Below are 25513 nucleotides of genomic sequence, written 5' to 3'. Positions count from 1 at the left end.
GGTGCAGAAACACCTCGTGGTGCCAAGGCAGCAACCCCAATTGACTCCCTGCAGTAAGGTTCTTGCATGGTCTGCCCTGGCCTCTCTGTGATTCTTTTTAAATTAGCTTGGGTGTAATAGCCCCATGTTAATCACGCCTCACAAATATTGCTAAATTGCAGACTCCTGACCTTTGATTTCAGCCAAATCTTTCCCTAGAATAATTAATAGAGTCTTGGCTGGTATTTCCCCAACAAATGCCTCTATAAAATGGATTTGGAGCAATTCTCATCTATGCCACTGGAGATAGGAGTTAAAAGGATCGGCGGGGTGGCCCGTGTTGGGTGTGGCGGGAGGAGGGACCGTGGGCTGGAGGCAGGACTGTGATTTCCTACAAGTGTTATTGATACCTAGGTCCTGGCATGGGAGAAGGTACCCAAAGTCTTTTCATCATCGTGCTGAGCCCTGCTCTGGGAAACACTTGGCAAAGCTGAGAAGAGTAGGTATTTTCCTTGCAAAGAAAGGTCTACTACTTCAGCAGACTTCTTTCCGTGATTTTTTTTCCCTATCTCTTTCCCTTCAACTGGAGGAATATAAGTCTCTGGCCCTCTTTAGAGGATGTGTGCTGGATACACACGGGCTGCAAAACCAACATATAGCTGGTGTTTGCTGTTGGAAGAGTCCCTCAGTCTCTTGATGCTTCCTTTGCTAAGAAAGGCTTAAGTGCACTTTCCACAGGATTTAGCTGGGGGATTTGTGCATCTTTTGATTGAACTGGGGCTATGCTTTTTGCCAGGGCCTGCAGGTCTTCCCCGTGGTCCTTTTCAGCAGAGAATAAGCACTGTTTTATTTGAAGCCTTGCATAACCTTTAACATGGCTCATTCCTCCTCCTTCCTCCCCTGGGAAAAAGAATAGACCAGAGCCTGAACATCCCCTGGCCAATCCCCAGGGGAGATTTCCAAGAGACATTTCTGTCTCCAGAGGCTCAGCATCTTCAACAAATCTCAGGAAAGACCTCACTGCAGTTAGCTTCCGAGATCTGCATCAATGCCTCCATTTATCAGAGAGCACGAATGAGCCATGCATCAAGTTTTGGAGCCAAGTAGAATCAGCGTTTTTAGTGGAGCACAGCTTTGGAAGAGAAAAGCCTTACTATGAATAATTAAGAGCTGAGGAGGCATCAAGCTCTCAGAGGGCTCTGCTGGCCTTTCCTTCAAAGCGGATGGCTGGGTTTCCGTCAACTGCTCTTGTGGGGGGCCAAACTACGCATGAGGTGCTGGTTGTGGGTTGTGCGGTGGTGATGACACGTTGGTGAATCCAGCCTTTTTATGATGACTTTAGGTAATCTGGAAGCAAACGTGTAAAATAGAGGTGGAGGAAATTTATGTTTAATCAGCCAGAGACACAGGCTTTCTTCTTCCTTCCTCTTCCTCAGAAGAGATGAATAGGTATGGTGCAGACTTATGCTAACGGATGCAATTTCGTAAGAATTTCATAGTCTCACTTACAGCATCTATTAAGCTTATTGCAGAAATGCATCTTTTAAACATGAGTTGTGTCTGATGGGAGAGAGGAGGCTTTTGTAAGCATGCAGGTAGGCAGCTCTGTGTCTCTGCTCCCACTGTCGCACAGGAGGAGCTAAAACCAGGAGTTGAGGTGATATTTGGAAGCTGGTGCTGAAGCACACAGGAGTTCACTACTTGTCAGCACACAAGACTTCTGAGTACTTCAAAAAGTGAGATCCTGTTTATTTGTGCCTTTTTGTTTGGGAAGAAGCCTATAACAGTGATGTCCTTCTGATCTTCCTTTTTTGTGCTTTTCCTTTAATACTGTTGCTGTGACTGCTGCACGGCCTTTGAGCAGTCTCTTCCTCCATCTTGCTATTTAACTCCATGAAAAGAGGCAGGAGGGTTGTTTTTTGTGAGTAGTTGTAATATCTCTTCACTTCATTATCATACATATTTTATGCAGAAGCAATTTTGCTTCTGGAGTTTCCAGCTTTAGGATCTCCAAACTACGGGTTAGCTGATACACACAGCAAGTCAGCACTATTGGCTGACCCTCTGCATTTAGAAATGGGAAAAGCTGTATGAGAAGTGTCTTCAAGCGCTTTCCTGTTTTGCAGATACTGTAGCAAATGCTTCAGGTCCTTTACTAGTTGAAATAGCAAAGACTCCGGGGTCTACGCTAGGAATCACACTGACAACAACCACGCACCGGAACAAGCAGGTCATTGTCATCGACAAGATCAAGCCAGCCAGTGTGGTGGACAGGTACAGATCTCAACTGGCTGCTCCTAGCTCTGCTTTTCTCTTCTCCACTGCTTTTTTGTCCCCTTGTTAGTTATATACCATTCTTCTCTGCCTTGCCTTGAAATGACCGTGTCCACATGTTCTTAGCACTAAGTGTACTAAAAATATCTGACCCAACGCCAGTGGATGCTCCTCACTGGGAATGAATGTAACTCAGTGCATGTGAAAGCTGAGCTCTGTTTTAAAAACCTGAGATTTGACTGCCCTGGAGCTGTGGAATGGCAAACATCTATTCTGGAAACTTCTGGCTAAAGCCTTTTCCTGATGAGCACCCTTTACATGGGGATGCAGAAAGACAGACCGTGATGCAGTGCTAACCATGGGTAGTTGTGTCACTGAGCTGAACTGCTGGCTCGTGGGATTTAACCACACTGCTGAGTGAGCCCTCAGCCATCCAGACTAGCTATGAGTGGGCACTAAAAAGATCTTTCCCAAGCCACCAGCAGCACTGACTCAAGCATGAAAGCATCTTAGTTGGTATTTTGGGCAATGCTTGAACTTAAGGTTCAAACTGGAAGAAAAAAAATGAGATACGGAAAAAAAAAAATCACATGAATTCACACAATAATTCACAGCTGGATTTTGTAGGTTTCTGCTCCCAACTGTAAGGACATGGATTTTGGCCATGTGTATAATTACTTCTCTTGCTGTTTTCTTTGCAGATGTGGTGCCTTGCATATTGGTGACCATATTCTTTCCATTGATGGCACGAGCACAGAGCACTGCTCCTTACTAGAGGCAACTCAGCTTTTAGCTGCCACTTCAGAAAATGTCAAGCTGGAGATATTACCCGTTCACCAAAGCAGGCTGCCTTTGAAGCCTCCAGAAACAGGTGTGTCCTCCGTGCAAACACTGTTGGTTACCCTCAAAACTCACTTGAGATCCCTACTGGGCTTCTTGCTGCTTTTGAATGCTGACATCAGACTCCAGAGAGAGACATCTGTGGAGGAAAAAAAAATGATGTTTTGATGAAATGTGTGTGATTAGATGACGTTCTTCAAGGATGTGAATAGGAAAAAAAGGTAACATCTGTGCTTGAATGGGGAAATCGGAGTTGGGAATCCCAGGGCTTTGCAGTGCTGAGTGCTGTGCAAGCCACTTCCTTAGTACCGCAGATAAGAGACTTTAATGGAGAGGGAGGAAAACAACCTTGGTGCTGGCAAATGTATTTCCAAGCTCAGTTTTCATTTGCAGATGCCTGGTAGGGCTTTGTACAGGACGTGTCAGTAGCTAGGCAGGGCCCTGCTGGACTTCCTTAGGAAACAAAGCTGTAAGATTAAGTGTTCATCTTCCAGACCAGCCTGTTTGAATGGCAGCTGTGTTTGGGCAGCCAGGAGTAGAGTGAATGTGTCTGTAGCTGCTGCTTTCCACCACCTCCTACCAAAGAAAGACTGGGGGGAAAAAAATATTTTCTTCTGTGAAATCAAACCCAAAGTGCCTGTAAGCGTCATTAGGAATTCACCCTGGTGAGCATCCTTGTTGCCCACCTTTAGTTTCTCCTTCCACGTGAACACAGTCTCCGTACTAGTAGATTTGTTGCAACTCTTGCCTGCAGTTTTATTACAGTCTGTACTGGTGGTCTTGTAATTCAGGTGTTTCAGATGTGACTGTTCAGTACCAGCCCCTTTTGCAACAATTTTCAACCACTTGTCTCTTGGGAACATGCATTTTAATAATATTGGTGCACAGTACCCTGGGCACAGCTCTTCTTTCCTTTCTCTTCTAGGGGGGTTTGGGGAAAGGAGGAGGAAAATGTGTTGTCTTCTTTAACATGATGCAGTGAAACAGAAAATCTAATAACATCTTTAAGTCTAGAAATAAATCTCTTGCATGCCCAGTCCAATTTGTGCAGAATTAAAACATTTTAACAAAGGGGATGGATGACTTGACCTTTGTGCCCAAGAAAAAATGGAAAGCTATAATCCTTTTTCAATGGCTGTTAAAATGAACTATTCTCCTCCTTCCATTAGTGCCCTGGTCTAATCTTCTTTCAGAATATATGTATTCAGCAGCAACTCAGGAGAAGGAGGATCTCTGGAAGGAGAACTCGATGTGTTCAGAGCCAAACCTCCATACATCAGATCAGTTTGCTGTGGCAGAAATACAGAATGCAAACTTGGGAGATTAATTGCAACACATGAATATGAAAAAAAAGAGGGATATAACAACTGTTCCTGCTTTTGATTAAACTCTTTAACGTGTGAGGGATCATAGGGAAGGATGCTGTTCATCCACGTGGCTGTTAGGAGGCAGAAACGTGTGGTTGGAGACCAGTGCGTGGGCTTGAACCTTCACCAGTGCTGATGGGGATGGGAAAGGGTGGTGGTGGGGACAGGAAGGAGAGCACTTTGGGCAGGAGGAGCAGCTCACAAAGCATGCTCTTCGGTCGTGTAACCAGCCACAGGACTGTGCGGCACATGGTGAGCAGCTGAGGAAGCCAACCAAAGTTGACAAACTGTGTTTGGACCAGGGAGAGACACTGCCTTCTGCTCCAGATGCCAAGTGCCAACTCCACAGGCTGCTTTTTCTGAGTTTAGGGAAACAAACAGGGGCAGTAAGGAAAAACGTGCCATGCAAAAGCAAACTGTCGTGGTTGGCAAGAGAGTGAAGCCCGGGAAGAGCAGCTGAGGAGACACTGCAGACACATCCCTGTTCAGCACTTGCATTACTGAGTCATGCCAGTGCGTGCCTGCATGGGGCTTGTCATTTTGTTTTTTAAACGTGCCTTCTTGTGCAATAAAAATCCAGTTATTGAGGAGGTGGAGAGGGATCTGAAGCTCCAGCTGCCATGCAAAAATGCGATCTAATGCTGAAGCACAGGATTTGTCAAACTGAGTTTGCTTTCTCTGTGGCTCTGGGGTACTTGGAGAGTTTGTGGGAGGATTACGCCCTGTTCACAAGATGAATGGGAGCGGGTGGTGCCCAGGAGCGGGTGGATGGGTTTCCTCCAAGCTGGTGGTGCCCAGGAGCGGGTGGATGGGTTTCCTCCAGCAGGGATGATGTGTGAAAGCTTGGGGAAGGCTCTTGTAGGTTTTTATCATGGAGTTGTCCAAAATCTCTTCTCTTCCCCAATGCACTGACAGCTGAGTTTCAAAGGCACTTTTTTTTCTGTTGTCAGATATGAGATAAGAATTTATAGACAAATGGGAGAGTTTTAATTCCTATAAATGGATTAAATAATTTTGTATATATGCCCATAAGCTCTGTCCCTCATGTTCAAAGTGTTGATTTTATTAAGAACTTTCCTTTTTGTCTAGATATAGCTACATTTAGTAATTTGATTTTTGTTTTTAAAAGCTGCCTGGCTCTGAATTTACTTTTGAATCCACAAAATAGAAACCCCAGAGCTGGAAATGTATTTTTTAAGAGCTTGATAGACTAAGGCTAAATTCACTAAATGTTTAGAAAAAACTAAATTTAATCACTATATTGGTTGGAAAACCTGACCTAAATGATTTGATGCCTGTGATGCATGCACACAAAGTAGACTTCCACTGTTAAAGGCACTAACAGATAACCTTTATATGAGATCTCTGGGTGGACTCACTAAATAAACTGAGTCCCTGTGCCAGGTTTGCACCCTCAGAAAGCTCAGGTAGTACCGGTGCTGGTGGCATTTCTGCCTACTTGGAGGACACAGAGCCTGGAGGAGATCTCATCCTGGAAAGGTGGTTGCCAGTCACTGCAAGTGGTTGCAACGTTAAGAGCTCTGGGATAACTCGCGGCTCCAGTGATGCTCCACTGTGGGATGCCATTCATGCTTAGCTGAATAAGAGAGACACTTGCAATCTTGCTCGTTAGCTAGCAATTCCTCGTGGAAGAAAATAGATCCAGACAGCGTGGTGCAGAGATTGGGGAGAGAAAACCCAGTGCTGCTGGGCAAGGAAAACCAAACTGACCCTGTGCTGTCCCAGGGGCAAAAGGAGTGTCAGTGAGAACAGACAAGGGACCTGTGTCTGGGGGATGTTTGAGGCACTCCGGCATCATGACCTGGTGTTGCAAAGCCACAGTTCCTGGGACAAGGGATTTCCAGATGATGGATGTCACGCTGCAACAGATTTCTGCCAGCATGTGCTGGGCTGGCGTTAGGGTTGAAGCTAAAGCAGTTGTGTGGCCTTGAATAGTGTCTGCCACATTGGCGCCATGTTTTAATTTACTGTTTGCCACAGCATTGGCATCTCTTCCTGTGTTGGTAGCCCTCTGAAATTGCCTTTAAGCAGCAGTGTTTAAAATCCCTTTTGTTCTGGTGAGCTGGAGGTGGCCCTCCACTACTCCTCTCTTTCATCCATATGTGCATTCTGCAATGGATTCCTGGCCAAAAGCAGCCGCTAAACAACCAAACGCTGAAGCCAAGCAAGGTACTCAGAGCGGTCCTTGGCATGTGTGGAAGGCTTTGTGCCTTGTCCCCGGGAGGGCAGCTCCGTCAGCAAGGTGGGAAACAGCACAAGGAAGTTTCCCCAGTGCTGTCGGATAACGCTGATGGCCTCTGCAGGAAACTTGTGGCTGGAGGGAGCTTCTGCGTGTCGCACAACAGACTGCAAATGGTAATGACATCTGTGCGCTGCCAGCATGGCTTAGTCAGGCCGTTGGCTCAGGTTGCAGAGTTTTTTTAAGGGGAAGGGGTGGATTTCTGCCACTTTGCATCAAGTGTCATGAGGTTATGTGGGGATGTGTGTTCCCTGCTGGTGCTTGACACGCTGTGGCTGGGTCCCGACTTGTTCAGAGCCATTATGAGGCTCTTTTCTACTATCTCCTGGTTTATACTGCTTACCTTTTCTTTCTCTCACTTCTCCTCCCTACCTGTGGTGATTTCTGCTCCCCTGGGTGCCATCAGTCAAGGTGCAGAAGAGTGACCACCACCACTGCTGGGACCCCTGTGTCAACTACTGTCACACCCACCACCCTGGGCACTGCAAGACGCCCACTTGGAACCAGACGTCTGGGCAGGATTACTGCAAATGTAACCTCAGCGCACAGCATTGCCCCCATCCCTGCGCGTGGTCATTTATGTTGTGCCCTCCATTTCCTTCATACCCAACTCCGTAGCCTGGCTTGTCACTCATGTCCTCCTCAGTCACCTGGGTCTGTTTCCACAGGTCCAGGGCTGAGGGACACAGTGAGTATCTGCAGCCCAGCACACGCAGATCTGGTGACTGCAACAAGAGCAGTGTGCTGGGCAGACCCGCGCTCCCATCCTCTGACCCCACACCCCAGTGCTTGGTTTCATACGGCAAAAACAGGGTGCTGTGGGATAAGGAGGGCATCGTCGGTGACGTGTAGGAATGTGATACGACAACGCATCCAGCTCAGCCCTGGTGCCACACAACGTGTTAGCAGCAGGATTATGGTTGTTTCAAAAATCTGTAAACCCCCCTTTTTCAGGAAGCAGGCTCTGTTCAGCCCCAGGTTTCTTGTCTTACAGTAGTAAGATAGGGAGAAGGAAGCATTGCATGGTGTCCAAACTGTGGGAAGCAAACAGGGCAGCTCCATTGCCCAGCAGCTCAAATTCAAGCTATGGTTTCTCTTTGTATGTATTTAAGTATCATTAGTGCCATGGCGCTAACCTGCTGTTGGCTGCCCTGCATCCATGATGCATTTCTCACCTGGTGACCTGGATGCTGCAGTGACAGGCAGCCCAGTCACTGGAGTCACTGCACACCAGAGAGCAATGTCCACCTTGAACCCATCCCACTGTCACAGCTCTCCTGGAGCTGCAAGCCCAAGACAAGGTTCTCACCTCAGTCTTGAACCCTGGTGCTGGGAAGAAGGAGCTAGTCCAAACACATTAGTTCTTAGAAGAACCTGCTGCTGCACCTCTCTGTGCACATCCTTAACAGGCTCTGTATTTCCCCAGCTCTGGTGGCTGCCAACTTCTCGTCTCCCACCATGAACACGCAGGGCTTCCCCTGCCAGAACTCGAACACGCTACCTCGCAGCTCCCACCCCATGAGCCCCCGCACCACCATGCTGAGGAGGAGGCAGAAGAAGAAGGAGCACAAGAGCTCACGTAAGAGTGGTGGTGGGCTGGGGCTGGGTTGAATGGGGCGTACATGTTTTCCTTGCTGTCTTTATTGTCCTTATTGTTGACTATTAGCCGGGGCAGGACCGCTCATCTCGGCACTGATAGTGCTTCCCTCATCCTCGGTCGCTGTCCCCACCACTGCCAGACCGAGGTCTGTGACCAGACCTGCTACATTGACCACGGCTACCCTGACCTTCTGCCTCTCTCCTCCTCTCAGTGTCACTGGCCTCCAGCACGGTGGGTCCTGGCGGGCAGATAGTCCACACGGAGACGACAGAGGTGGTGCTCAGGGGAGACCCTTTGAATGGCTTCGGGCTTCAACTCCAAGGAGGCATCTTTGCTACTGAAACCCTGTCTTCCCCACCGCTCGTCCGTTTTATTGAGCCTGACAGTCCGGCAGAGAGGTTAGAGACCTTGCCCTTGGATGCTGATGGTGCTGCTGCTGAACATTTCATGGTTTGGTTTGTTTTCTCTCCTCAGAGGCTCATTTAGATATTTACTATCATCCTTGTAATATCTCCCATTCTTCACTGGGCATGGTTTACTATCACTGCCATTTCTGCACTCGTCGGCTGACCGTGACCTCCCTCGCATCCCAGGTGAACGTCTTGGCACCAGGCTGCGGCTGTTCTGGGTCCTCCCAGAGGAGGAAGGGAGCGTGTGTCTGTGTGAGAGAGCCATTCTCATTCCTTTTTTTTGTTTGTTTTTGTTTTTTTTTTCTTTCTTTCTCTTTGAAAGATAAAGCTTTTGTCTGGGTGCAGAAAGGGGAAAGACCTAAACAAGTAGACCCAGCAAAGTGTTTTCTGCCTCGTTTCATTGTAGCAGAGCCCAGCTATATAAATTGGCTTTAAAGCCAAGGTTTTGAACTGCAGAGGAGGGCTCTGGTTGAGGACAGATAAGTGCTGCATTTAAGCACTCTTGCTTTTGGCTCTGTAATGCTGGGAAACGGGCAGAGTGCAGGAGTGTCGTTAAGTGCTGCATGTCACCTCCTGGGGATACTGGGGGCAATGACTCCTCTGGCAGCTGAGCCTCGGCTCAGGAGCTCTGGCTGCTCTGGCTAAACTTTTTCCAATACCCTTGCTGGCTGGATTTAAAGTCTGCTTGAGTGTCTGTGCAGTACGATGTAGATGCCATCTAGCAAGGTTTTTCTTACTAGACGGACCAGGTCCCAGCATGGCTTAAGCTCTGGTGGGGTGGAAAGGAGAGCTGGTTTCGTTAGGCAGATGAAATAGTGAGGGGGGAGTGAGTTGGCACTTATGCCCCCGTGCTGGTTTCTCTTCCCACCTGTGATTTCCACTGGTGGTCCGTCCTGCCCAGGGGAGCCTGAGGTGCAACGACGTGGCAGTGCTCAGTGCCTGCTGCAGACCCTTCCTTGGGAGAAGTCTCCAAAGGCCTCATCAGCATGTGCTGATGGTGTGGTGTCCCCAGGCCAGCCTGGGAAAACAGCACACGGGGGAGTCGTATGTCAGCAAAAGCAGCTGCAAAAGGAAATGCAAGTGCTTGCCGTGCAGAGCGGTGCCTGTGTGGTCGCTTCTCCAGGCGGCACACAGAGGCAGGGAGGAGCAGCGGTGCCTGGCGCTGGTGTCTGTGCAGGACAGGGACACGGGGCTGGCACAGGAAAAAGAGTTGTCCTGAGTGATACAGGTTAAGAGAGGTTTCAGAAGCGTTTTATGCCTTTTGTTTGTTTGTTTCTAAATGGGGTTTAAAAAGGAAAGTGATGGTGTTTGGGGTTTTTTATACTCTATTACCAGGGTGAATTTGGCTCACATTGCAAAGCACCAAAGTCCTTTCATAAATCAGGCAGCATCAAAGCCTGCTGTCCCAGGGGAGGCGGTCGATGTGCTGAAATCCGCCTGGCTTTGTTTTGTCCTCTTGCCAAGCCTGGAGTGAAAGCAGACTCGTGGTGCAGTCTTGCTTGGCTCTCATGTCACACACGCTGCTCTCCCTCTCGGCTGCCCACCCAGCAGGATTCGCGCTCTCCTGGCTGCTGCTTTCTGGCGACAGGGAGCAATCCTCTCTGCGTTTGCAGCCTGGATTTGATTTGGGGATTAGATTTCTGCTGTGTATTTCATCCTTTCCTAGACTGTGCTGCTCTTCCTAGCTGTAAGGAAAACATTGTCTTTCCTCCCCAACTTGAAGTGGTAAGCGCCCTGGGTTTGCAGCAAGGTGAAAAAGGCAGGGTTTTTGTTTTCATTTCACTTTTTGTTTCTTGCTATCCCACCGAGCTTGTTTCCTCCATCCTTTCTAGATACCTTATTCCCTGCCCTTGAGAGGTTCTGCCATAACCGCAGCCCAGGACATTAGAGCCATTTTTCTCCTCTTTACCAAGCTGAGCTCTTGGCTGCTGCACGGCTGTGCTCTTTCTTGTGCTGCAGTTGTTGTCCTTTGCGAAAGAGTGTGAGCAGTGGGGATGCAGGGACCAGGCTCAGGAGCCTGGGTCTGTCCTGCGTGTTCACACACTCCTGTGCAAGCCCTGTGAATCTGAATGTGCTGTTGCACAAGGACATGTTCCACAATCGCTTTGTCCATCTGGCTTGCTGTGGAGGAGCTGCCTCTTGGGTGTCTAGCAAATCTGAGTGCTACCAGGGAGGAGGATGGCATCACCCTCTTTTTCAGAGAGGCTGGCCTGCCTCACGTTTATTATCTGGTCCGTGCTAGCTTGTGACAGGCGGTTTGAAGCAAAAGCTCTCACCTCCCTGACTTGTGATTTGTTTTACAGCCAATAGCCTCTAATAAACCTCCCTCCCCACCTGTTGTTTTGTTTCCTGGGTGCAAGATGAAGCTTTTGGGCTCCACATGAGACAGTGATTCAGCCCCTGTTATCAGCAGGGAGGGTGGAATAGGAAGATGCCTGATGTCCCCTCTTGGCTGCCTTGAAACACACAGCTTTTGTGTCCTTCCTCCCCCAGCTGTCATTGACAGCAGTGGGAGAGTATGTGGCTTCTCCATCCCAGTATCCAAAATCAATGCTTCCTGCTGAGTTACATGTTTTCTAGCTCTGCTCAGACACAGTTGTTTGATCATTGTGTTTCTGGCTTTTGAGTATGAATAGTTTGTAAGAGGAAAGTTTAGCAGCTGGGTGAAGCTGTCAGGAAAGCTTTGATCTTTTGGGGGCTGGGACCTGCCCACCAATGTGCAGACACAGATGTACAGACATACACAGACGTGCAAGTCTGACCTGTGCAGACCAACTCGGGGGTGTGTAAGGGCATGACAGATCAGTTTCTGCAGCTGGCAATGTGGCTGTGATCACAGCTGCTGTCACCCCACAGCTGGAGTGACCACACAGATGCTGATGATGCTGAGTGAGATCTTCAGTGCGTGTCCTGCCCAAGGCTTGCATATGCACTGCTCTGTGTCTAGCAAGACACCTCCGCTGCTCTGTTGCAGTCTTTGAGCCCAAGGAATGAGTCATGACAGAATGCAAATCTCTGCAACCCCAGGGAGACATTCCCATCATGGACTCCAACACCTCTGTAGAGCTGTCTTTTACTACGGGAGATGCCTGTACTCTTGTTCTTTTACACAGCATCAAAGCAAACATTTGCCACCTTTCCCACCAGGGCTGCCTTCTCACAAAACAACCATTTCTTGTGTTTCTTCACTCAAGGTAGATTTCCCTGGGTGTTTTACAGCCAATAGCTCTGATAGGTCAGAAGTATTTTATTTCTTTTACTATTAGCCTCAGTCAATCATGGTTGTTTAAACCCTGGTCTTGCAGGTTTATATAAGTTTATGGAGTGAAGCCACAACCTCCACAAGAGCAAGGAGTCCCAACATGCCTTGTTAATTCTTCAGAATAATTCCAGAGAAACCAGTTTTCAACTGTCCTGTGCCCTTGTGTTGGGAGCAGGGCCCTGGGGTCCAAGGCAGACCTCTCCTATGTAAAAGTATCCTGTGATCTCCCAGTCCTTCTGGCTGAAACAGTGGTGCCAAAATGGGTTGTGTCCTTATGTGACCCTGAAATGTCAAAGTGATGTCTGTGTGATGCCAATGTTGATCCCTTCCTTCCAAAAGGTGAATTCTGGCCATAGCAAGAGAGCTGTCAGTGCTGGAGGAGGCGTCTCTGTCATACTCCTTGCCATCTTCATATTTATAAGCTGATATTTCCAAGCACATCTATGTGGCTGCATATCCACGAGTCCAGTAAAGGACTGTTATTAAACTTGATGTAATTTATTCACAAGGGCGGATTCATTTATACACTGTAGAGTTGTCTGTCCTAATCCAAGTCTCCTTGAACAAACACTTCTGAATTTACATCTCATAAAATAACCAGCGTTTTTCCATGGGTTGCATGAACTCAGACAGCAGTGTAAATATACTGCAAGTATAATACCTTCCTACCAGTAAAATAACCTTCCTAGGCTCTCTCCAAACCTGCTCATACTTCAGCTTTTGATGGGCCACTGACAAAAGCTTGTGCATTTTTCTTGATAACCTGGCCTTTTATATATGTCCTGTTGTTTGGAGGTGAATAATATAGCCAGCGTCTGTTGCCTTTGTTGTTTTTGTGTGCCCGGAAGCTGCAGGACTGTGTTTCCTTACAATTGAATTGGGTGTGAGGGATGAAGAGTGGCTGGAAGGATTAGTAAAACCCAAGCGGTCTTCTGTGAAATATCAGCAGAAGCTGACATCTAGAAAGAAGAGGGCAAAGGATGTGTGTGATCATTAAAGAGCAGGGAATAAAGATTCTCTGGAGAAGGCTTAAAACAGGATAGATGATGCCTTCTGGGAATTCTTTGTGGCAGAATAACTCCAAATGTAGAGGTGAACCATACCTTTGTTCCCATAACCCTCAACGTATATCGGAGACCACTCCGTAGCTTATGTTAATGATGGAGGAGGAGTGGTTTCCCAAGCTCTGCCCAAGTGGACAGCCTTACAGACAGGTGATGAGTGGAAAACCTGAAAAGATCTGGTTATAGTGAACAACTGTGAAGGGCCCATGGCCACTACACTCTTGATTTTGTAGAGCCATGGGCCAGCTCAGTAACTTGGAAGATTGTGTTACTGATGTTACATTTTATTTTTAAAAAAAATTAAAAAAGGGGACTGGGAGGGTGGATAGTGAATGTAGGGGTGTAGTGGTTCATGCGTGAAAAAAACTTGCTTATAAATACAGAGTGGTCCCAAGAGACAAACTATGCTGTAGCAGTGTATCTCCAATGTAGCCTCGCCATCATTGTTTGTTTTTTTTTTTCAAAGTATAAAAACCTGCTGCTCTGTGTGTGCTCTTTGAGAAAGCAAGTGTAAACAAAAAAGCCCAAAGTGCCAGTTGTGGATATATTGGTGGGCTATTGCATCAGAATAATATTGGTCTTTCAAGGCAGTTAATACATTGCAGAAATGCAATTACAAGGGATAAATCATTATTCAATTTGCTGAGACATTTCAGTGAGTTCATTGGATTGTAGCTTCAGTATTAGCCAGGTATTAAAGCAGAGGAATCTCTGCAATTTTCAGTGCCATTAGTTTGGGTTTCACAGGGCGCAGGCACATGGAAAGAGCCATGTGCTGTTAGATAGGGTAGGAGGGCACATGCCCTTGCATTTATCACTCTTATCTCTTGGCCGTGATGTTGACTTTTAGGAAGGTGAGGGTTACATTTTTTTTCCTGGAAGTTGCAGGAAATATGATCAAAAATGGTTATTTAGGAACAAAGTATGTCTGAACTTAACCAAACCACAGGTGTTTGCTGCCCTGTGACTTTCCAGGGGCTCTTGGCACTGGGACGAACATTGCAGAATGAGTTCTCTTTGGGCCACTTCTGCAGGATTTGTCACTGCTCTGTGTCTTGTAACAGATATGCCTAGCAAAAGTAACTCATGGCTGGTTGTGGGGTTGTTTTTTTCTCCTTTCCCTTTTTCCCTGCCTCCTTGTTCCCTTTCCCTCTTTTCCCAATGTGGACTGCAGGTGTGGGCTGCTACAAGTAGGAGACAGAGTCCTTTCTATCAACGGCATTGCGACTGAGGATGGGACTATGGAGGAAGCTAATCAGCTTTTGCGTGATGCCGCCCTCACGAACAAAGTGGTGCTTGAGATTGAATTTGATGTTGCAGGTATGTTGCCAAAGGAATTGCTGCTCCTCACTACAGCTGGACTCTGCCAGTGCCTTTGCTAACCTGTGGGAGGGAGTGTGTTCACACAAATATGTGAGTTTTTTGCTAGAGCTCAGAGGGAAGAGTAAGAGGACCCTATGAGGACCTTTTCCATTGCTGCTTGTTCTCTAATGTGCACCAAGATGGAGAGTCCTTCTTCTGATCCCATCACAAATGCCTTGTTCTCACCACTTGGCTGAGATAAGCCTAAGGAGTAGATGAAGAGGCCACCTGAACTTTAAATATTTGCCCATTAATATGAATAACATTGATATTAATTTATGACCTGGAAGCAAGGAGGGAGCTGAAGCTATTGGCTGGGGCTAAAGTGCAACTTTACATTTTTTAAAAAAAAAAAAAAAGTTTTTTCTTTTTACGCTGGCAGAGCTGCCTCAATCTTGAAATACAGCATGATGTGAGCACTTCACTTGATGTTCAGAGCATGTATTTTTAATGAGAATCCAAATTTTAACCTGAAGTCTGCAGGGCCTCAAATAACAACCTTATTTGAACCAATAAAGCTGAGTTTTATTGCCTTGTTTTCCTTGGTTCCAAGGAAACCATCCATGCAACTGAAAACTGTCTCTTTTCTCCTATTATCTTTTTTGTCTGTTTTTGGTTTTATAGAGTCTGTCATACCCAGCAGCGGTACTTTCCACGTTAAATTGCCCAAGAAAAGGGGTGTAGAGCTTGGAATTACAATCAGCTGTAAGTATTGCTCAGACTTGCACTAGCAGTTGCAAGAGCCGCTGCTTTCCACCCTGGCACATCAGAGGGGCCCAATGGAGAGAAATAAGATTACATGGGGGTTTCCTGGTAGTGCTCACAGTGCTTGTGATTTATCCCAAACTGAATTAGATGTGCGGTTCCTGCCTCCATGAGCTGGCGGCCACAGAGAAAAGCAGCTGCATGAAGGGTTGGGGCAAAGGATGGGTCTCAACTGATCAGTTGATCTGTGCATTATATTATATTTAATATTATTTTTATTTCCTTGCTTACAGTTATATTTAATATTATTTTTATTTCCTTGCTTACAGTTGTATTATGTTTGTTTTAAAAAAGAATTGCCTGAGTCTGGTGGGGCCCTTGCAGAGAGAGGTGGAGGAAGGAGAGCAAGCGTGAGGTGAACCCACAGCTTGAAGGGTAGAGAGGGGAAACTGCCAAGAGGATGATGAGGACAAAGATGGTGGCATGCCTTAGAGGCATGGGGAAGGCACTTTAGGGACAGGAGGGTGCTAGGCAGGATCTGCCGTGAGTTCTTGTATTGCCTAACCCCAGCTGTGAAGGAGGAGATCCATGTGCCAAGACTTGGTGGCACTGAGAGAATGAGACATAAATCTTTTTCTTTCTTTCCTCTCTTCTCTGCTTGCTCTTGATTAATTATTCTTGTTTCTCTTCTGAAGCATATTTTTCATTTAAAGACCTTTTGGGCTCTTTGGAGGGAATACTGCACAGGGATGATATAGGCAGATCCATCCCAAATTTCTGGGCAACTAGGGGTCTTGGTATGCCTTGCATCAGTGAACTTTTCTTTTCTGATAAACATGATCAGGTCTCACATCAATCATCCCTCTTTTACTGCTGGGTAAACTGAGTCGAATCGTCTCAGATTTGCCGTGCCCAGAGGCTGCCACCACCTCTCAGCTGAAACAAAGAAATTGGTGAGACTGCGGTAATGGGATCTTGCCTCTTAGCCCTCAGAAGCATGGACCCAGCTGTGTCTGGGGAATGGAGTCGCTGGGGACACTTTAAAACTAGGTTTCATTAAAATAGATAAGCTACTTGCAATTACCTCTTGGCATTTGCAGCATTAGTCAGTGAGTTAATTGGAGGTGTTCTGGTCTAAGGGGGGGTGATTCTCAGGAATGACTTGAACATCGACAGGATGATGGCTTTGGACCCTCTGTTATTTCTTCTCTCTCTTCCCAGCTTCCTCTATTTATGCCATGAGGATAAACCTGAGAAATAACAGCACAGTATTTAACATTTGGCTTGGTAGCAACTACTGTCTGAAGACATCAAAGTGCTTTCCGAAAGCAGCAGGGTACCCGTAATGCCATTTCACTGCCGGGGACGCGGGGCACAGTGCAGCGGCCCAGAGAGCACTGGGTTCCCAGCCTGCTGCCCTGCCCACACACTGGCATTGCAGTCTCGGGTGGCAACCTAGGGTGATGGATCCCATAGCAAAAAAATTTCTGGCTTGAGCACGGCCAGGGTTTCACCCCATTTAAGCTTCAAAGCTTTGTCTGTATCCGGGGCCGGAGAGCAAAATGAACCTAAGAGTTCCTGGCAAGAATATTAGTTTGTATTTGTGGAGTCTCACTTAAATGGGATCTGCTTCAGATGTGCATTTACACTTCAAACGTATTTTTATGTTGAAAATGTTTTCATTTGAAATTTGTTGAAAAGATGGATTTCACACACTTTTTTGAAATCGCTACTAAATAAAAAGAAACTGACCCCGGGTTTAAAATAGTTAGAGACCCATTATCCAACTACAAAGCAGTTTTTAACAATATAATAGGTTTGATCTTTTTGATTGTTGAACAAGTTTGCAGGACATTTTTTTAAGTAATGCATACGCATAAACTTAAGATATATTTCAGTCCTTTGCTGAGTCAAAGCCAAAATTATATTTACAAATGGAGCAAGAGACAGCCATCTAGAAAACACAGTGGCAAGGATGAAATGCTTGTTGAATCCTAATTCTGTTTTCATATATTAGTCTGTATAAGCCTATGTCCACATGACCCTTAGAAAATTAGATCATCATTTTGTCACTCTGCCTCTGACCTGGAAGATAAATATACCAGTTTCAAACATTACAACCGAAGCAAGCAGCATTATGGTAAGTACCTCCTGCAGAGACATGATGTGCATGCAGGAGTGTGATGCAAGCAGCAAGAGAAAAGAGGTAAAAATAACTCTGTTGTGCTCAGTTCCTCCCAGTTCTGCTGATTTGAATGCTTTTAGAAACAGCTTTTATAGCTTTTTTTTCTGATAAGGAAGAGTGTATAACTACTGTTTTAAAGTCGGGGTCTTGCTTTACTGGCCTCCCGCATTGGATTCCTGTCCCCTACTCTGTAAAACTGGGGCAGGTAAATAGATGACAAGCTGGAGGGGTCAGTAGAAGACCCCCTGCACTGTTGTGGCCACAGAATTGGGTTTGTTCATAAACTTTGTGGTCCAGCTACACTGTAGATGAAAGATGAGTTGCTTTTGTTGAGTTTTACTTCTCGGCTTCAGCAGGCTCATCTGTAGTTAATTCCTCTGTCTAGGAAGGTTTGCCTCTGCCTTCTTACACGGGCAGAAAGTGTTACGACCTCATCAGAGGAGCACTACAGAAATAAAAGTGATCAAGTTCTTGCTGTGCTGTGGCTCTCAGAGCTAATCGGGAGATGGGCTAAGTAAAGGGGGGGAGAGCAGGATTCTTGATGGATGTGTTGGAAGAAGTCGTGTAATGGAGCTGGCTGCAGGAGGAACCATAAATCTGCTGGAAAGCCTCATAAAAGGGCTGAAAACCCCAGAAGGTTTTTGTCTGAGGAGAGCAGGCACTGCTGGTTCTGGGATGAACACACGGAGAGGGTCTGTGCTTGCTGCTGGTGAGGGGTAGACGTTTGCTGAGGGCACTCATCATCTCAGAGGTCTCTGGGTTTGCTAGAAGAGGAAACTTGGGCTGGGCGAGCTGCCGGCTGTGGTCTGTGTGCATGGCTGTGTGTACGCAGACCTGTTTCTTCCCCCTGCTCAAACACACCGTGGCAAAGGGATGCAGGAAATTAAGATGCATGATGCAAATATTTGCATATAGCATTATTTCCTATTCCATTCCCCAAAGGATGAATAGGAAATCCAAGGGGTGAGTCTTTCACTGGCTCTGCTTTGTATTTCTGTGACACCCAGGTGCCCTCAAGCCTCATTTCAGTCTCCTCTGTTTGCTAAATGAAAATTAGCAAAGCAAAACACTGAAGCTGCCTCACGTGCGCTGCTTCCTTGCACTTCATCCAGGGGTAAAGAGACAAGAAGCCAGCAAAATCACTCTTGGTTTCTCCACACTCCAGTGCCTCGGTTCGTGGCTCTGGGAGAAGGCTGCGTTTGTAAAACAGCTACTCTGCTTGAAGAGCGAAGTGTGCTCTCCTTTCTGCTCCGCGTGGTTCAAAGAGCTGTGTGGGCTGTGAAGCTCAACTGTTTGCAGAGACCTCTGAGTGCCCTGAATGGTGGGGATGCAAAGATGTGCAAAGTGAGATTTTTTGACACAGGGATGTGAATATTTGGCTCTCGTTAGCCTGAACTACTCATCTCCATTAGCAGAACACAGCCCTTAAGTGCTCTGATCTTGCTGGCTGCATTCAGTTCTAATGATACAGTTATGCCTTTGCAGGTTTTCTGTAAATCTCTTACAAATTAAAATCTCCAACAGCGAGAAGCTAATAGTCGTGTATTGTTGTATGTTCAATACCTGCCCTCTTAAAATAAGATATGGATTTGTTATTAGCCTCTGGAAAATGATATTTGATTACACAAAAGATTGCTTTTTGTGGTTGAGGGTTTTTTTGCCTGTCTCAAATATCCTTTCCAAGGGCTAGTTGTGAAATTTGCTGCAGGGTACAGGTGTGTTGTTGCTGTTTAAACAGATACTGAAATTAACCATTTTAGCTATGCATTAATGCCTTATATAGCATGTTTGTCAAATTACCTTTATATATCTTAACAAATCAATTCCTGTGCCCTTGGTGTGAAGTACTGCAGATAAGGAGTAGGTAGTATATCTGCTTGCAGGCGATAAAACCAGAATTTGAGTAGATAGATAACTTCGATTAAGTTGCTTAAGCAGTATAATCACTGTCCTAGCGAGAAGATGGATCTGTGAGCCAAGCAAATCTAGCTTTGCTGGTGCTGGATTAACCTGGGACCTGCTGCCAGCCTGGCAGAATGCGTCTGCAAGCGGCAGTGTGTCCGGTTGTCCCCTGTCCTACCCCCTTGCTAACGTTGTGGCTTCAACTGAGATTTGCAGCCGATTCACCCTGGTGCTTTTACTGAAGTGAGATATTCTGTCCTGCTTTAGCTGCCTGGAGATTTTGAAAGGTAATAGATCTGCGGCAGGGTAAATATCCTGCTGGAGGCACTGATAATTTATGCACCTGCTGCTAAAACTAATGAATGATAGAGGAAAAAGTTGGGTGCTGGGGATTTGATTTTCACTGCTGCTTTTTGTAATCAATTCTGATTTGCTTTTATTCCTCTTCTCATTCCTTAGATATCCCAAGATTATTTGGTTTCTAATTTTGTTTGGTTTTTTCCCTTTATAAATGTTTGCTTTCTTAAATGTGTTCTTATGGCATTATTACAATTTCTTTAATTACACATTGGCGGAGTGCTGCTTTGACTTGGTCAATAACGGAGGGTATTTATAACGGGTTGAAGTGTTGACGCATGTGAGATGTGCTCGTGCTCCTTGGAGGGAAATAATTTACCAATACGAGTCATTATGCATTCTATTAAAAACGCAAACCGGACATGTGTTTCTGGCCTCATCATCCATCACAGAGTAAATGCCGAGCGAACCAGAATCCCAGCAGAGGTGGCGAGAGACTGAAAGCAATTTATATAAAGTAAATAACAGTATTGATCAATTCACCTTTTTATCACTGCCCTGTCACCACCGCCAAGCAGTGTTTTCATTTTGAGTTTCTCCCCAACCCCACACTTCTACCTTCTCCAGCTGTTGATTTATGGAGCTTTCTCTGGGCCACTGGAGCAGATTTAAACTATCTTTTGTACTGATAAACCCGCCAAAAATACAAATGTATCTGAAAAAGAGCCTAGTTCCACCTGAAGTGGTTTGCCCTGGTAGATGGAGACCACAACCAGAGTGCCTGCCAAGAGAGAGCATGGGTGCCTGCACAACAGCTTCTGTCTCCCCGTCCATCTTTTCCCTTCACTCCCTTTGCTGCTGTCTCCATTTTACAGTCAGGAAAGCAAGACCCAGAGAGTCAAGGCTGGGCATCAAACTGGGTCTTCCTGCAGCAAACAAAATACCCAGACAATGTCCTTGGAAGAGAAATAATCACACTGACAGCAGAAACAAATGGATGAAAAGGTTTTACTCATCTGTTCAAGTGTCTTAACTCCAAAGACCACAGCCCTAATAAAGTAATAATGTAGTTTAAGTTGGTTTTTTTTTAATTGCAGGCAAACTGTAAATGGTTTATCCAAAACCTCACCAGTGATCTACATACCTAATGCCTCTGACCTTGACTGAGCCACCACTTCAGTGACATTGCAGCTCTCCTGCCTGTAGACAGGGCAGCCGTTACGCAGAGGCACATCGTCACCCTGCGTGAACAGCCCAGGACTGTTGGAAACGTGGGTCCCAGGGTGGCTGGGGTGGTCAGGGCACCCTGGTCCCAGCTGGTCGTCGGAAAGCTCTGCTGGGGCACCGGGAAGGGCTTTGGGATGCCAAAGGTGAATTAGTGGTGTTAGTAACTACTGGTATTTAAAATGAACAGCAAATGACTGTTCTGTGCTTTGAGATTTCATTATCTTAACTTTGTATCTTATGCCTCTTGAGAGAGAATGATTATTCATGAAGTCTCTCTAACTTACCTTTTGGATTTGTAGTTGCTGACTAATAACGATGGCTTTCTAAAGCCTTTCCATTTTATACTAAGTGATAATTTAAAACAGATGGCTGCTGTTTATTGGTTAGGGTACTCTGATGGTAGAGACAGTTGCATGTGGTTGTACATGGCTCTTCCATTTAACTGGCATCTCAAGAAAATCTGTTTGGAGAGTACAACTTCCAAAAAATATGCAAACAAAACCCAGAATGATTTTTCCTTAAAACTTGCTTTGTTTTCTAATGGACAAAGCACTTGATTTGTCACCCTTGTGTCTGATATGGGAAGCTTGTGCTGCGTTCAGTGCTGACACCAACTGCAGAGCTGCAGAAGGACGAAGTCTCACTCTGCTCAGAGACTAGCCATGGGCAGGATCCCCCCAGCATGTTGCAGGGCTCGTAAGGCAGACGCTGAGATAAACACCATTTCTGCTGAGCTTGAGGCATGTTGTTGCCTATGCTTTTTTTTTTTCTTCCTTCCTTTGCTCTTTTGAGTGTTCACGGCCTCCAGACACATCATTCCAGCTGTGGCTGGGTCAGGTTTAGAGATGGCCATCCCCAGCCCACCACCAGGACTGTAGAGACCCTCCCTAACCCCTTTCTGTCACGCTGCCTCTGCTTTGAAGCTAGTAAACAAACCTTGCAGTGAAAAGTATTCTTGCTAACCTGGATTGTTTTGACAGAACCAGGCTAGGGAGCGATTAAACATGCAGCGATGCCAGCCTGACCCAGGGCTCAGGGTGTGCTAACAGTGTCTCCCATCACCACCACATTGTACACCTCTCTTAACAGCAAATACATCTCCTATATTGAAAAAGAGAACAGCAATGGTAATAACAGGGTGATACATCTCTGTCCCCTGTGCTGTTAGTCTGTGGTGTGTGGCCTTCTCAGTCAGAGGGGGGACTTCTGTGTTATTTTAGCTGCTGCACCCCATCCTTCCCTCCCACTGCTTAGTTCTGCCTGGGGTGTGTTGGTCTATCTGCTGGCTGGTCCGTGCTGTAGACAGGTTGAATATAGACACGAGCTCTTGGTGAATCTCCACCACCCGTCCGCTTCTCTTTGACCCATGGATGCAAGCTGCACGTGAGTGTCCAGGCCAAAATTGCCTGGCACCGCTTTCCAGTAAGACATGGGGAAAATAATTCTTCCAGGCTCTGCATCATTCAGCAGTCGCATTGCTGTGACACTTATAAAATCAGTCACGGTCTGCTCTTTGCTGTCTGACCTAACTGTTATACTCAGCCCTGCTATGACTGAGATTGACTATCTTTTTGCTCTGTTCAGTACAGAAGGTTTAGTTATATCTGGGAGCGGGTATCATTAAAGGTGATGGGTTAGCACATGTGTTTTTTAAATCTCATAAATGAATGCAAACAACAGAAAAAGCTAGAGCAGAGAGGTTGGTAAGAGGAAACACTCCTTTATGCCTGACTTTCTGTGGTGCTCTCTAGCTGCTGTTCAGGCAGGTGGATCTCTGTGTGGTTGATGCCACGTGCCTCACAGATATTTTAATCTCTGACCTGCACCTGATATGTTCAGAAGCTGCAAGTTTCTTCCCCCGCAGTTTTTGCTGAGAAGCTCTGTCAGCTTTAAGTAAGACGATGCAATTCCCACAGCAAGGCAGGAGGGAGTGACGCGGGGTGAAAAGGATGCTCTTGGCATATGTTTGGTGTGTGGATGACAGAGAGGTCAGGAGGGGTTTGAGTCACAAATCTCACTTGGGTTTCTCATGAGAGAAGCAGGTCTTGTAGGCAAATTTGAAAATGCAAATACTTCTAGAGATGTGTACTCGCATCTCTCGTGGGCTGAAAAGTTATCGGGTCAGGGAGGAGAGAAGAGTTGGAAACCACCCCTTCCAGCTCCAGCACTGAGACCAGCCCTGGTTTTTCTGGTTGTGTGATGAAGTGGCCTGGGGAGTTGAACCAGCTGGAAAACAGTGTTTTATCTAATTCTTCCCGGGTTATTTTCCACCTGGAAAATTTCCCAGCCCACTTTACTTCAAGAACACAGAAATGCTTACATTAAACACAGCACTGAGCTAGGTGCTCCCTAGGCAGCAGTGCTGATGTCTGTCTACTGCCATAGCTGTTGACTCGCTTGCTGTCTCACGTCAGAGATGTGGGTGTTTAACAGTGCTGGGATCGGGCAATCCCACCTCTTGCTGCTGGGGACCACCTGTCCTGCTCTTCTTCAGGAGGAGACCAAAGGTAGCACCTTGCAAACTTGGGCAAAGGACAACCAACAAATGTTTGCAGAGTTTCACTTCTTTTTTTTCCTGGTGTGGCTTCCAGAGTTTGAGTGTGAAATGTCATTTTGTCAAAGGAATATAAATTCCCTTTCCTTACAACTCTTTCTCCTTGTTAACCATCTCCATCCTAGATAGCAGACTCAGTACCAAGCTTTGTACCCATGTGTCTCTTTTGCAGCTGCAAGCAGAAAGCCTGGGGAGCCTTTGATCATCTCTGACATCAAGAAGGGGAGTGTAGCACATAGGTGAGTGCAAAATTTCCTGTCTGCCAAACCCATTGCAAAATGTCCAGCCCAGTAATGAGAGGTAGAATGAAGCTCAAGCAGTAGCACTTGGGTCTGGATTTTGCCAGCATCCAAAGAGATCTCAACGCTCGACGTTTGTCTTAGACCACAGTAGGGTTTGCAATAAAAACTGTCTTTATTGAAGCAAGTAGAGTTGAGCTAATGGAGAAAGTGTCACTGATTCAGAGGTCTGCTGACTCTATAGGAGATGGATGTTTAGCATTTAAGAGCATGTGGTAAAGGGCTTCATACATCCCATAAGGTGCTGTGGCTCATCAGGTAGTTTGCCATGTCTCAGCTCCTGCTCAGGTGAACAGAGTGAGTGAATTGTGGGCACTGGTGGAGAACTGTGCAAATAACTCAGCATTTATTGACTTCACCTCTGATCCCAGCACCTCATAGCAAGGTTTTCAGACAAATTTAGTGCTGCTGGAGGGCTCGTTTCCATGAGTGCTTATACAGGAGTTTCCATAAAAGGTAGAATATCTGTCAGTTAAACATCACGCGCTGTAGGTTACCCAAGCTGTATATCTAATGTTCCTGTCTTGTTCTACGTTGATGAATGCTTTACAAAACTTCCTCTCTTGTTAAGTTACAATTGTCCCAGTCTCTGTTCATGATTGTTTCCCAGCAAAGATCAAGGACAGCAAAAAGTTAATATTGTCATTGTCACTGCAGGACTGAATGTGTTGTGAGATCTGAAAGGCAAATACAAATGTACTTTTAGTTTTCTTTTCCTTTCTACGTAGAACTGGCACCTTGGAGCCAGGAGACAAGCTGTTAGCCATTGATAACATCCGACTCGACAATTGCTCAATGGAGGATGCTGTGCAGATTTTAAGGCAGTGTGAAGACCTGGTCAAATTGAAGATTAGGAAGGATGAAGATAACTCTGGTACAGAAATCCTGATGCAAACTGGTGCCTGTCCACTGTAATGACATTTCCCAATAGGTAGTGCAAGCTAACAAAGATAAGGGCTGCTGCCTGTCCGGTCACCACTTTCCAATTGATTATAGTCTATTTTTGTTATTCTGCCCTTAAATGGAGTCTGGAAGGTTAAAATCCTATTTGGTATGAACATGGCTGAAGAGCTCAGGCTTTTGCTTCTAAATATTGCAAGTCTTTCCTACGACCTCTTTCATGTGACTAATTAAAAAATTCAGCATTCCTCTTTCCTCTTTCAGATGAGCAGGAGACAACCGGTGCTATTATCTACACAGTGGAACTGAAGCGATATGGCGGCCCCTTGGGAATAACCATCTCTGGGACAGAGGAACCTTTCGATCCTATCGTCATTTCGGGCTTGACTAAACGAGGGCTAGCAGAAAGGTGAGGTTTGGGGGCAGAGGCGGAAAGGGATCTTGAACTTTGCAAAGTTTCCTCTGCTGTCATAAAGTTTTCTTAGGTGTTTTAGTCTGCTGAAAAGGAAAGGTGCTATGAAGGTACCAAGTGCTGCGAAGCAGGGACAGCCCTGCCAGTCTGGCTGCGCAGACCCACGTGCAGGACGTGGGGTGGTTGGGACTATGCTGTCAGGGCAATGAGAGAGGCTCAAAGCAGAGCACTTCTGGAAGAGTCAGAGCCAGTGTGTCAGCTGACTGCAGCAGCCAGGAAAACGTGTTTATCTGCCCCTCTTCCACAGAGGTGCTTCCTAGTCTGTGATTTCCCAGGCACATGCATGTGGGGAGAGTGTCCAGCCTGCCCACAAAACCACCATAGACTCCTGTCCAGGTCTCACCTATTACTCAACTACAGCTTATGGCCATGACAGTGGCGTGTCCTGCTGAAACCACAGGAATTCAGGGGTCTTCTGACCCGTCCTTCCTGATTGCTTATCTACTCCATGTGGAGGTATCTCAGTGCAGGGCTGGCGTGCCTCAAGCAGCAGACGTTTATACTGCATAAATGTAGGTGCAGATTTACCTTCAGCAGCCAGGGAGGTTGACTCT

General features: G+C 46.3%; 1 protein-coding gene across 4 annotated transcripts in view; it reads left to right on the top strand.

The window, feature by feature from the left end:
• GRIP2 (glutamate receptor interacting protein 2) overlaps positions 1-25513 on the top strand; it is a 294138-nt gene that overhangs the window by 246126 nt on the left and 22499 nt on the right. For all 4 annotated transcript variants that reach the window (XM_075762147.1, XM_075762150.1, XM_075762146.1 and 1 more), the window contains exons 8-17: positions 2106-2253; positions 2955-3124; positions 7127-7252; positions 8147-8299; positions 8532-8718; positions 14231-14376; positions 15043-15123; positions 23461-23527; positions 24316-24461; positions 24752-24896. In XM_075762147.1, coding sequence (XP_075618262.1) covers positions 2106-2253; positions 2955-3124; positions 7127-7252; positions 8147-8299; positions 8532-8718; positions 14231-14376; positions 15043-15123; positions 23461-23527; positions 24316-24461; positions 24752-24896 — 1369 coding nt within the window. The remainder of the gene's footprint in view (positions 1-2105; positions 2254-2954; positions 3125-7126; positions 7253-8146; positions 8300-8531; positions 8719-14230; positions 14377-15042; positions 15124-23460; positions 23528-24315; positions 24462-24751; positions 24897-25513) is intronic.

Source organism: Balearica regulorum, chromosome 10 (assembly GCF_011004875.1).
Source record: "Balearica regulorum gibbericeps isolate bBalReg1 chromosome 10, bBalReg1.pri, whole genome shotgun sequence".
Lineage (NCBI taxonomy): Eukaryota > Metazoa > Chordata > Aves > Gruiformes > Gruidae > Balearica > Balearica regulorum.
This window is presented reverse-complemented; position numbering and strand designations above follow the sequence as displayed.